The 13,451-nt window shown below is 40.2% G+C and overlaps 1 protein-coding gene across 3 annotated transcripts in view; it reads left to right on the top strand.

Moving 5' to 3' along the window:
- Positions 1–13,152, top strand: part of ATF6 (activating transcription factor 6) — a 568,366-nt gene extending 555,214 nt beyond the window's left edge. For 2 of the 3 annotated variants that reach the window (XM_063940274.1, XM_063940273.1), the window contains exon 16: positions 8,293–8,850. In XM_063940274.1, coding sequence (XP_063796344.1) covers positions 8,293–8,501 — 209 coding nt within the window. In that variant the 3' untranslated portion in view covers positions 8,502–8,850. Of the gene's footprint in view, positions 1–8,292; positions 8,851–13,057 lie in introns of those variants that run through there. The other variant, XM_063940277.1, reaches the window with a different exon arrangement.
- Positions 13,153–13,451: the final 299 nt, after the last annotated feature.

Below are 13,451 nucleotides of genomic sequence, written 5' to 3'. Positions count from 1 at the left end.
AGCCAGGTTTTTACAAACACTCATATCCTCATAGTAGTTGATTCAAGTGCTCATTGCAGTTATATTAGTGTGTGTTTATCTGCATTGTATGTGACTTGTCTATCACTTTTCCTTATAATATTATACTGGTGCTTTCAGGGATATTCTGAGCAGCAGTGCTGACTTTGTCACATACTACACTTTGTTATACAGTTACTGTTGCCATAAAAGTGCGTGACACACAAATTTTGTAGTTATGTCTAACAAGGAAAAGGTCGCAAACAGTCAGAAACCCCATTATTGCTTTCATGTAAAATGTGTTCTGTGGGGATGTCTGCACAGGATGTTGTACAAGATGGACTATGTGTTAAAAGTTATACACCTCCTGGTCAGTCAACTACTCCTGTATCTACACAGGAACCTCCATGGGCTTCCTTTACACAGTTATTGGTGTTCCCTGGTGGACAGACTTACACCAGCCCATGGAGCCTATGCCAGTACCAGCCTCAGATACAAATCCACTGTGGGTGGAAACTCTGGTAAGTTCAGTTCAAAGTCTGGCACAGACATCTATAGCTTTTCAAAAGATGTTGCCAGGGAACAAACAGTATTCTAGATTAACTAAAAATAATGCAACTTCCTCTCAGTCCACTATTATATCAGTTTCAGTTGAGTCATCTGAGGAGGAAGGTGAAGAGAATACGCTCTATTTCATGGTTTCACGTGTAGCAGAGGAGGAGGCTTCTATTACTGTAGATGTACTGGCAATTAAACAGATCCTTCAGTTATCTGAAGATGAGCCTGTGGCTGTTGCTAGGAAATCTGATGTATTTAAACGACAGAAAATAATCACATCAGAATTTCCACATTCTTACCATTTGGTGGAAATTAGACAGGAACATTTGGAATACATTGGAATACCCCTGGTAAAAAGTTTTCTCTGTCTAAACGACTCTTATTTCGCTATCCTATCCCTTTGGAGGATAGTGCGAGGTGGGAGACTCTCTTCCAGTGGATTCTCATATCACACATTTGGTAAAAACATCTACCTTACCTATCACAGTGGGTTGGGTATGGGATGCCGGCGGTCAGCATACCGACGCCGGGATCCAGTCCGCCAGAGTGCCGGCAGGAGGGAAGGTGAGTGCAACGAATCCCCTTGCTGGCTCGGTGGCTCACTGCACTCGCCACATTCTATTCCCACTCTATGGGTGTTGTGGACACCCATGAGTGGGAATAGCCCCTGTTAGCCGGGATCCCAACTGCCGGCAATGTAACCGCATCCCATCACAACCATTTCATCATTACAAAAAAAACACAGACGCAATGAAAATTGCCTCAAGTCATTCTTTTCACTGACGGATGCTGTAAATAGGCCTACAATAGCAGCCTCATGGGCAGCAAAAGCTATTGAATCTTGGTTGCAGGCAATAGAGGAGGAATTGCCTCTAGTTATATCAGAAGAGTGCAGAATATGTTTGGATTGCATGAAGAAAGTGACTTCTTACATTGGGGAAGCACTATCTGATGCTCATGTGTTGGCAGCTAAAGCATCGGCAACATCAGTGCTTGCAAGACGCATTATTTGGTTACGCTCTTGGAAAGCAGATTTAGACTCCAAGAAAACTCTGGAAGTACTACCCTTTACGAGAGATGTTCTGTTCTGAGAAAAACTAAACAAAACAGTGGCATCCTTATCGGCTGCCAAAACAGCTTTTCTCACTTCAGCTTCTACCCTACGGCCTAAGAGCTCAAATTTTCATACCTTTCGCCCAGAAGGAAAATCGAAAGGACAAGCGTTTCCTAGGCAATCAAATGCCTCAAAGTTTGCTAAGCCAAAGACTAAGCAGCCATGGGCAGCAAGACAACCCCCAGCAAAACCGGAAAAACCCACAGCCTGACAGGATGGGCCTCCCCCTGGGGGACCTCAGGGTTGGAGGCCGACTTCTTCACTTCACACAAGTCTGGATCCAAGACCACTTCAGATGCTTGGGCGCAAGATGTAGTCTCTCATGGGTATGCCATCTCTTTCAAAGGACACCCCCCTCAGCAGTATTTTTGCACGAGCTTTCCATCAGACACAAAAGTCTTGGCTACTTCAAAAAGTGGTTCAGTCACTCCTCCCGTCAGTAGTAATAGGTAATAGTGCCAGTTCCTCAGGCTCAAAAAGGAAGGGGCTATTATTCATCCCTGTTCTTGGTACCAAATCCAAATGGGACATGCAGACCTATCCTCAATCTCAAATCTCTTAACAGATTTGTGAAAGTTTCCAAGTTTTGCATGGAAACCCTACGCTCCATAGTTCTAGCAATGGAGCTAGGGGATTTCATGGTGTCATTGAACATACAAGATGCATATCTTCATATACCTATTGCACTGTCATATCAATAATACCTGATGTTTGCTAACCTAAACAAACACTATCAGTTCCAGGCGCTGCTGTTTGTCCTGCCCAGAATATTTACAAAAGTCATGGCAGCACACATGCGTCATCAGGGAATCAGGATACTTCCTTGTTTGGACAACATACTGCTCCTGGCCAGTTCACAGGAGGTATTTCTCAGCAAATTACAAACAACAATAGTCTTCCTACGTAGTCACGGGTGGCTTATTAACAGGAAAATGTCCTCACTCATACTGTCCCAAAGGATGGTACATCTGGGAGCCCTGCTAGACTCTCAAAATCAACTACTGTTTCTACCAATGAACAAAATATCGAAACTATGGGACATGGGGGTAATTCAGACCTGATCGCTTGCTAGCGTTTTTTGCAGCACTGCGATCAGATCAGAACTGCGTATGCACTGCAATGCACAGGCGCGTCGCACGGCTACAAAGCGGATCGTTGCTGTGCGATGGGTTTTACGAAGAATCCATTCGCACAGCCAATCGCAAGGAGATTGACAGGAAGAAGGCGTTTGTTGGTGGCAACTGACCATTTTCAGGGAGTGGTTGGAAAAACGCAGGCGTGTCCAAGCGTTTGCAGGGCGGGTGTCTGACGTCAATTCCGGCCCCGGACAGGCTGAAGTGATTGCAGCGGCTGATTAAGTCCTGGGCAACTCAGAAACTGCACAAAGTTTTTTTTTGTACTGCTCAGCTGCACATGCGATCGCACACTTGCACAGCTAAAATACACTCCTCAGTGGGCAGAGACTATGCGAATGCAGGACTGCAAAAAACAGCTAGCGAGCAATCAGGTCTGAATTACCCCCAAAATACAGCGGTTCCTTCACCATCCTCAGGTGTCAATTCCCTCGGCCATGCAAGTCCTCCGCCTGATGGAATCTATATTCAACATGGTAGAATTTGCCCAATTTCACTCTCGCCCTTTAAAAAGGTTGATTCTAGCCAAATGGAATGACCTCATCAGATCAAAAGGCAGATAACTCTGACTCCAAATGTTTGCCTATCATATACTTGGTGGCCCCACAGCAATGGTCATCCCTTCTGGATCCCAAATTGGGTGCTTCTCACTATAGATGTCAGGCTTCGCGGCTGGGGAGCTGTAACGGAGCAACACTCATTTCAAGGGAGATGGAGCCTGGCAGAGTCTCGGTTACCAATCAATGTACTGGAACTGAGGGCAGTATACAAAGCATTGACACTGGCACGCAGCATTCTCCAAGGCAGGCCTGTGCAAATTTAATCAGACAACCCCACAACAGTGGCATATATCAATCACCAAGGAGGCAGTCTCAGCAAAAGGGCAATGCAAGAGGTAGCCATAATACTAAATGGGCCGAATGTCATCTCTGACCATTTCAGCTGCGTTCATACCAGGCCTCCTCAACTGGGAAGCAGACTTCCTCAGTCATCAGGATGTGCACACGAGTCACTGGGCATCCAGAAGTGTTCCAACTACTAGTGGACAGGTGGGGCGGCCAGACGTGGATCAAATGGCATCATGTCACAACCAGAAGGTCCCAGTATACGACTCTAGGTCATGGGATCCACAAGCAGCATTTGTGGATGCTCTTGCAGTGCGATGGACCTTTCATTCTACCATACATATTAACCCCAATATCCCTTCTGCCAAGGGTAATAAGGAATTTCAAATAAGGAGGAAACCTCACTGTGATAGCCCCACCGTGGCCCAGATGGCACTGGTTCTCCGACATACAGAGCCTTTCAGTAGGGTTACCCCTTCAACTTCCTCAGCAACAGGACCTTCTATTTCAAGGGCCATGTCTACATCCAGACCTGAACCGTCTGTCTTTGACAGCGTGGCTCGTGAATCGACCATTTTAAGAGCAAAAGGATTTTCAACCTCTAATTCAAACGATACTTAAAGCACACAAGCCTGCTTCAGCACGTATATATTATAGAATATGGCATACCTATTTCACATGGTGCGCTTCTAAGTGCTACGATTCAACTATATTTAAAGTATCGAGAATACTGGCTTTTCTTCAAAGCGGATTTATTCTAGGTTTACGCCTTGCTTCTCTGAAAGTACACATTTCTGCCCTATCAGTATGTTTCAGAGAAAAATTGCTACACTACCGGATATACGTACTTTTTTTCAAGGGGTCATACATGTACTGTACAACCTTTATATGTACCCCCAGTAGCTCCATGGGATCTCTCTGAAGTATTGGATGCACTTCAAGTGCCCCCTTTTGAACCCTTAGAGTCAGTGGACCTCAAATGGTTGATGGCTAAGACAATATTTTTGCTGGCTATTGCTTCTGCCAGGAGGGTGTCAGACTTAGGAGCTCTCTCCTGTCATCCACCTTTCATGATTTTTTATCATGACAGGGCTGTTCTATGGACTAGGCTTGGGTACCTTCCTAAAGTGGTCTCTAGGTTTCACCTTGACCAGGAAATTATAGTCCCATAATTTCCCTCACCAGATCTTTCAGCAAAAGAACGGTCTTTGGATGTAGTACGTGCCCTATGTATCCACATAGACCAATGCTATCCGAAGATCCGACTCTCTATTCATACTTTATGAATTTTATAAGCGTGGCTGGCCAGCTAACAAATAGATGCTGGCCAGATGGATTAGAATGGTGGTTGCACAAGCATACAATCAACCATTCTACTACATCTATTGGTCCCTCATGGCCGACACACCGTGGGGCTTCTCCTGCGCAATTATGTAAGGACACTACGTGGTATTCCATTCACACGTTTCTAAAATTCTGCTCATTTGATAGCAGGATTCTGTTATCCTCTCAGGCGCGTCCCCTCCCTTAAAAATACTGCTTTAGGACACCCTCCAATGTTCTTCCTGTGGAGCTCTATGAATCCAGAAGAATAAAACAAGAGTTATGGTAGACTTACCTATTGTTAACTCTTTCTTCAAAGTTCATAGGGTCCACAGGGCGCCCACCCTGACGTAAGCGGACTCTCTGGGTTTTCGTGGCATTAACCACTGGTTCCTTTCTCCTGTCTGCGAGAATGTGTTCTTATGTGTGAAATATCTTTTTTCTATCCACTTCCTGCTTTGGACTTGTTAACAAAATTAACCTGCCTGAGCATGGAGGCAGGGTTATAGGGGGAAAAAGACGAGCATTCTGGGAAGCCGAAAAGCTTAACTGTTTGGTGCCCGGACTCTCATCCACCACCTACAACCCCCCCCCCCCCCCCCCCAAATGTTCTCCCTATGGAGCCCAATGAATCCTGAAGCAGAAAGATAAGAATTCTTCTGACATACAGATGTCATCATAGTACACTTATCCTTTTTGTGTCATATAGCGCAAGATACATGGACCCTATGAACCATGAAGAAAGAGAGTTAACAAAGTTAAGTCTACTATAACTCTCGGTTTATCCATTCAGTGACTGAAAACGGTCATGTTTCCAGTCTTACACTGAACTCCAATTGGCTGCCTGAGCATAGTGCGGAACAGGAATGAGTACAGTCAACCAATAGACTTGACCACATATGAATCTGTATATTCGTTTGGTATCATGTATGGCTCAGATTTTAATACTTTATAGATTACACCAGGTAGCAGATAAGGTTTAGTTTTGTTCACCTGAACCAGATATAGCTCAGTGTATTATACAGTATCTGATTCCCGATATGGCTTGACTTACAGAACACCCATTGTCTTCCCAAGGCCCCATTTTGTTTAAAACCAACCCCAGATGTGGGCATGGTATATTAATGTATACGTATGAAGAGTGCAATAGTCCTCTGTAGTAGAACAGGATTCAGGTCCATGCTGATATGCCACATGTTTTTATATGTCTATAGCTATATATATAGATATATATTGACAATGTCTATAATATTTGTCCTATTAAAAACACGTTAAAGGTTAAAGAACACAGTACGCAATTGGCGCAAAAAGTACCGCAAGGGTACTCCCTTAACTATACCTTAAGGAATGTACTTATACTGTAAACATTTGTGCAGTGACAATGTGTAGATGTAATGCAGTGTAACCTTGTTAGCTTAAAAGCTGTATGAGCGACTATGACGCTCTGTGAACCTTTATGCATTTATAATAATCAATCAAATACCGGTCTAAGGTTCCAACGCCTTTAGTGAGAGAATGAACGTTCAAAAAGAATAATACAATACAAGCTATACACTACCAAAATAACATTGAATATCTAACCAAGTTACTACACATAAAATACAATAAAGACACAATTACTTTTAAAAGGGGAAGGAGAGAGAGAATGGCTTATAACATTAAATAAGAGACAATATGGTTGCAGAGGAACTTACACATGTGAGAAACAATCGCTGCGCAGTTAGTCAATGCTGAGAATCTTTGTGGAGAGTATACTTGAGCTTACCCATACTGGCTGTCCCTATATACACATCACCCAGCAACAACACAATGGTACCGCATGGGACAGAAGCTAGACTCCATTTTGGGAAAACTCCCATGATTCCAAAGACTGCAACACATGGTTGAAAGGGGGAGGGGAAAACCCCCAGCAGCAGCCATCTTCTACACACCAACTCATTATATTCCACATTCCAATCCAACTTCCTAGAACCATCTTATTCAATTTCACATTCCAAACAACTTCCTAGAACCATCTTATTCAATTTCACATTCCAAACAAACTTTGTTTATTGCATACAGTCCATGTTATATGAATCACCAGATCACAATGTAACCACACATATCAGCCTACCATTGCTACAAGCACATGACTACAGTAACAAAAGGAAGTATGTTTTGACTGCAAACCTTCAGCAAGATGCATCATGTAAAACTACTATAATCTGTTATAAATCACCATCCATAAATGTATACCAGGAATACTATGCTACAGATTGTCTACTGTTCCAATTCATTACAGATTTCATAGAGTATTATCACCAACACATAACAATCACACAACTGTACAAGCATCATTAATCTTAAGCCATTTGTATCTCCAAACCAACCACTCTATTCCAATCACTCCACAACTACTCTACCTCAAACACATATTTAAACTATTCTATGCCAATCAGCCATGTGATATTGAGATTATGATACTTAGCCTTTGTAAGGTGCCTGGTGATGATCCAGCCATGCTTCTGAGAGCTTTGTTCTGAGTGTAGCTACAGTACATCTGTTCTCTGAGTTCACAAGCAACTGAACCCTGACCTCTACTCTAGCCAGGAACTACATTCCTGTGACTAGTTCCTGGGGGAGGGGTCTCTCTTCCTTTGTATATGCTGATCAGGTTCAGCCCTGAACTGTATCATTCATTGTTCTAACAAAGTGATTTTCAGCTTTTATACATATAATCATATCTATCCGCTGCAATGTCCCACAACTTCACAACAAGTATCAAATTAATCTACACACCAATGTGCTTGTTTCAATAGTAAACATGACGGGCTTATCTGGTTCGGTTCAAATAATACACATTCATGACATTAATTCATTAGCTAATTTTAAATCTCCATGATATCTGGTGCTTGATATTATTATAATTATGTACTGTATGAAATAAGTGTCGAATCCATCTCTGTGCCATGTCCGTGTAAATGCGTGTGTTACCATATATTGCTGTGCTCGCTGCGCATATTTGCAAGTATAGCGACTTAAATGTGTGCAGTTTGTATGTTCTCCCTATGTAATATTTTTGACTTTGACAATATATATTAGACGAACGTGCACATTCTAGTCGCGGGCACACTTGACGCAAATACGGCCAGCTACAGGCTAGATGAGCGTGGTGACATCTGTAAATGTTGCACAAGTGCTACTATAGCATTTACAGATGTGTAGTAGCAGAAAGTCAAAACAGGATAGCTGTAGACATGTAAGGTGGGGGTATAATTGTTCATGAATTTTTACCAGTCAAGTTTACAATGTTGACATGTTAATATTTTTCTTTTTCTTATAGAAAATGTGATTAATGGGCAGGAGTATGAAGTGATGATGCAAATAGATTGCGAGGTGATGGACACACGGATTTTGCATGTTAAGTCTGCTTCCATCCCTCCATTCCTCAGAGAGCATCGTGAGAACCAAACCAATACATTCTACAATTCTGCTTCCTCAAGCTCAGAACAGGCCCACGTTGTAAGCACAATTGCTGAGTCTCCACTATAACAGAAGAAGAGGCCTTTATATTAGTCCTTTGCTGTCTCAAGGATCTACAGTACATATGATTTTTCGAAGTCTTCAGTCTGTAGTGCGTCTCTCCGTTATGAAAACAGTAGTAGAGGAAGTAACTATATATAATTTTTTTTATTTTACGTCCATTCAAATCTCCATAGGAAAAACACTTTTGGAAATGGTTCACTAAACTGATATTTGTTTCAAATACATTAAAACTGGTGCTCGCAGCACTATTACATTAAATGCTCTCTGCAATCTTATCAAAAGCAGTTTTTACTCATAACTATCCAATCGTCACATTCAAAAATAATGCTGGACGAATAAATGATATTTAGAGGAATTCCTGTTTCTTTTATATTGAATGTTTTATTTTTCAACAGTGCATGTTACACCATTATTAGTTTCTGTAAATTGGTTTGTAAGAATTATTTTATCATTTAGCTGTTTCTACAAATTAAATATATTAGTAATGTGTACAAATTAATATTGGCACCTAATTAGTATCCTGGTGGGTATACTGTATTTACTAAAATTTGATTTTGGGAAGGACTTTATGAATCTTCCAAATCTATTGAAATCGATTCCTTTTGGTGTTTCTAAACTTTTTGAAATTTGCCTTATTTACTAAAAATTGATTTTGCGTACAATTTTCAAATTGATTTCAATGTTGATTCATATTTGGAAAGGATTTAGAATTGAATGTATGAAATCCCTTCCTAAATCGAGCCTCAAATCCCCATTGAAATCCCCAGCAAAATCAAATAGAAAACCCTCATTGCTTCCTATTGGTCCAAATGTATCACATGCACACAAATTAAAGGGGAAGCTCTCTCTTTACACTTTTAAACATGAGAACATATTTGATGTGTTTTTATGGGGGGGTAATTTTTTGCACAATTATGCAATGGACGGCAGCAGAGCACAGTGTTGAACTTTTTTGCAAAATAAAATAAAAATATGCATTTTGAATATCTTTTTTTCATTAAAAAAAATATGCATTCTGTCATGGAATGGTTGGCAATATGTGCCTCTTAGATGCTTTAATTACACATACTGGTATCTTAAACAACAACCATCCCTCCGGCATTTGTCCAACAAGATTTTTCACAGACAGGGATGAATTGCTGAGGATGTAGGCATCAAGGCGCTGAATCAGGATGCTCAGTTACTTCACTCATGTTTTTAGTAAATGTCAATGTATTTTTCAGCATCATCGTCCAATACTGTGCTCTGGTGCAATCTATTGCATAATAAAAAAAAATATTGTTATGTCTGTAAGTATAAATATGTGCTCTAGTCAATTCATGAAGCTGCTGATGGTGCTCAGATTGATCCTCCAGGGTTTTCTCAGTCAGATGGTGGTTTGCATTGTGTAGTTGGTGCACAACATACCATAGCCTTGGGCATCCATTTTTGCTACTTCCACACTGCCCTGTGTGTTTTGGGGTACTTAAAAAGTCCTCACTATCAATTTCCTATCATTACAATAGGTTTAAAAGCCAAAATAGAAACATTGGAGATTTGAGGTTTGATTTTGAGGTCCATTTCAAATCGAACATGTTGTTCTGTGGGAAAGCATCCATGTTTTTCAGAATTTTGATTTCTTTTGGGATATGACTTGAATCTGCCTTTTAGAATCGATTTGACATTTGATTTGGGCTTTAGTAAATCTGCTCAACCCAAATCGAATGGAAATTGAATTGAAACAGAATTCCAAATCCAAAATGAATCCCCAAAATCGAACTTTTGTAAATTTTGTCCCAGGTAGGTATTACACAATTGGTTTGCAAAAGGCAGCTCTTGAAGACTCCGTGCAAGCCAGTGTTGTGAGTTCCAGCAAATTTTAGTACCTCTGTGGTGGGAGGCAATCAATTTGCCGGCTGTCGGGATCCTGGCAGTCAGGATACAGACGCCAGAATCCGGACAGCCGACAATGCCGACAGACTGAATACTAGCTCACAGGGGCTATTCCCACTCGTTGGTGTCCCATAGAGTGTGAATAAATCCTGTGGCAAGCCACCGAGCCCGCAAGGGAACTCGTATCGCTTGCCCCGCTGCCGGCATTCTGGCGGGTGGGATGCCGTTGTCGGGATACTGACAGCCAGCATCCCACCCGCCGGAATAACATATATATTCCTCTGTGGTCTGTGTCTCTAATGTTGTTTTTATACTGTTTGGTTACAATCATATTTTGTTATACAATAGCACAGTGTATCACTGTGTGTACACTATGGCGAGTTCAGGTAAAACAAGTCTGTTTTAATTTTTTTTTTTTTTTTTTTGTCGTAACATCTTTCTTTGATGTTATCTATGTGAGAATGATATTCTGGTGACCAAATTATCTCACAATACAAAACAGCTGAAATTTGAGGCTGTATATGACTAGGCTCTGAGGGGGGTAACTAATTATCTGCGATAACCCATTTTTGCTGACAAAAAAATGCGAAAATGTGTCTATTTACGTGACCCCGAAATATTGCAGCTATCCAATTACTTGCATGTGATAATTCTTCATAGGATTTATCGCAAATTTCTTTTCACCTACTCTGAGCAGGTGAAAAGTTGGGGAATATCCTTATTTTTGTATAAAAATGTTGGGACTTGGTTCAGAACCCCTTGGACACCCGCCTTGATGACTAATTAGACACTTTGACGTTTTTATGGGGTGAAAAAGTGCAAAGTGATGGAAATTGGGGTACAAGGTTTGGGACCAATATATGAGGGTGTTTTATGAGCGGGACAAGTGTTTTTAAGCTTGCAGGTGGGAGTAATTGGTCACTTTTGCAAGATTTTTAAAAGTGCCATTAATTGACCCAAATATATGCTGTACCTATATTCATGTACCTCAATTTTAATGAGCGCATTTATTTTACACAATAAAAGTTGCTTTATATCATTTTTCAAGTGTTTTAAAAAAAAAAAAAAAACTCTTGCAGCTCTTTAACAAATTTTAAGTCCCCCAAATCTTTTGCTTATGCCCTCTAATATGCTTCTGTATTGTTATCCTATGTCACTTTGGCTTTTTTGGGGGTACAGGCTAATTTCCCCATTTTTACCTGCACTTTTTTCGCTGGTTAGCATATCGCAGGTAACCAGTTTTTGCAATTTTCTGATAGGATAGGTTGATAAATGGGGAACGTGCATACCTGCGATAAGCAGTTTTTTCTAGTGATAGGTGCGATAAATTATCGCGGCTTATTGGATAACCCCATTAGAATGAAACTGGTAAACTTCTTACATTATAACTGATGTTTTGCTGCCTTCCAGATTTGCACTGCTTACCAATATCTGAAGTGTATGTTAAAGTTTAAACTGAAATTTGTTACCCTCGCATACTGTATGTGTACTTGTCCTGTTTTTTTGTATTATTGCACTATAGTATATGTCTTTTAATTAAGAAATGCTTGGTCTTTTTGTAGAGTAAGTGTGTGGCATTTACAGATAGGTGTGTGCAATTGTTACACATTACATAATGTGGCCTTGATGCCCATGGGGCTTTTAAGTTCTATTGACTGTGCAGAGATGTGAGTGAGAGGACCAATCTGATTACGGCTTGTGATTGGTCTTCCTGCTCTCACACACCACCATTGCCTCATATGCATCAACCTGTGGTTAACATATGGGAGAATGTTGTGATATTTTCACAATGAGGGCAAAGAATGTCAGAAACCTGGTATGGATTTGTGTGTATATGTCCTTATTTTGATATTTTTTTACGTTTACTGTGGTATTCCATAGTGTGTTTAATGTGATGGTTAAGTCATTTTTTTTTCTTTTTAATTTCCATTTGTAATTCACATGGTCTCATGCAAAAGCTGTTTTCCCTCATTACTTTGCAATACAGGTTGAGTATCCCTTATCCAAAATGCTTGGAACCAGAAGTATTTTGGATATCGGATTATTCCGTATTTTGGAATAATTGCATCCCGTAATGAGATATCATGGTGATGGGACCCAAGTCTAAGCACAGAATGCATTTATGTTTCATATACACCTTATACACACAGCCTGAAGGTCATTTAATACAATATTTTTAATAACTTTGTGCATTAAACAAAGTGTGTGTATATTCGCACAATTCATTTATGTTTCATATACAACTTATACACACAGCCTGAAGGTCATTTAATACAATATCTTTAATAACTTTGTGTATTAAACAAAGTTTGTGCACACTGAGCCATCAGAAAACAAAAGTTTCACTATCTCACTCTCACTCCAAAAATTCCGTATTTCGGAATATTCCGTATTTCGGAATATTTGGATATGGGATACTCAACCTGTATTAAAACTGGCATAAGTGAACTTGTTTCAAGACTCTCTATACTGTACATTAAAATATAATTTTCTCATGTAACAGGTAATCTAAATGAAATATGCAAATATTTTGGAAACATAATGACTACAAATGGAATTGTGTGCAAATGTTTCAGATTGTATATTTAAATAAATTTCTTGGTGAACAGAAACTATCTTAATCTCTGTGTTATCAAGTTAATATAATATCTTATTGCAAATGGTGTTGAATAATTACTGTTTCTCTGCAGTTTTTCTATAGATACAAGAGAAGAAATGTGGCATATACAGAAGTTCTTACATCAGCGTGTTCACATAGTTTGAATAAAATGGCAGCTTTCACACATTCCTTCTAGGCAGCTGAGTGTCCTTGAATACGTTCTTATTCTCTTTTCAGCCTTGTGTCACTTGTGAACATCAGCTTTTACAATTTCTTGGTATTGAAGTACATTTTTACAACCACTCATACAATATTTTTATCACTGGTTTCCACAAGCTTTAGGAAATGACCATTGTGTTTATTGTTTGCAAAAAGCAAGTTGGAAGATGAAAATAATTGCCAGTTCTCCTTGTCCGATGTATTCGTGTAATTGTGGCTAGTCAGTTTACTTTTAAGAAGTTGACTCTAAAACGTTATTTGGTGCA

The sequence above is a fragment of the Pseudophryne corroboree genome, chromosome 9 (assembly GCF_028390025.1).
Source record: "Pseudophryne corroboree isolate aPseCor3 chromosome 9, aPseCor3.hap2, whole genome shotgun sequence".
NCBI lineage: Eukaryota > Metazoa > Chordata > Amphibia > Anura > Myobatrachidae > Pseudophryne > Pseudophryne corroboree.
This window is presented reverse-complemented; position numbering and strand designations above follow the sequence as displayed.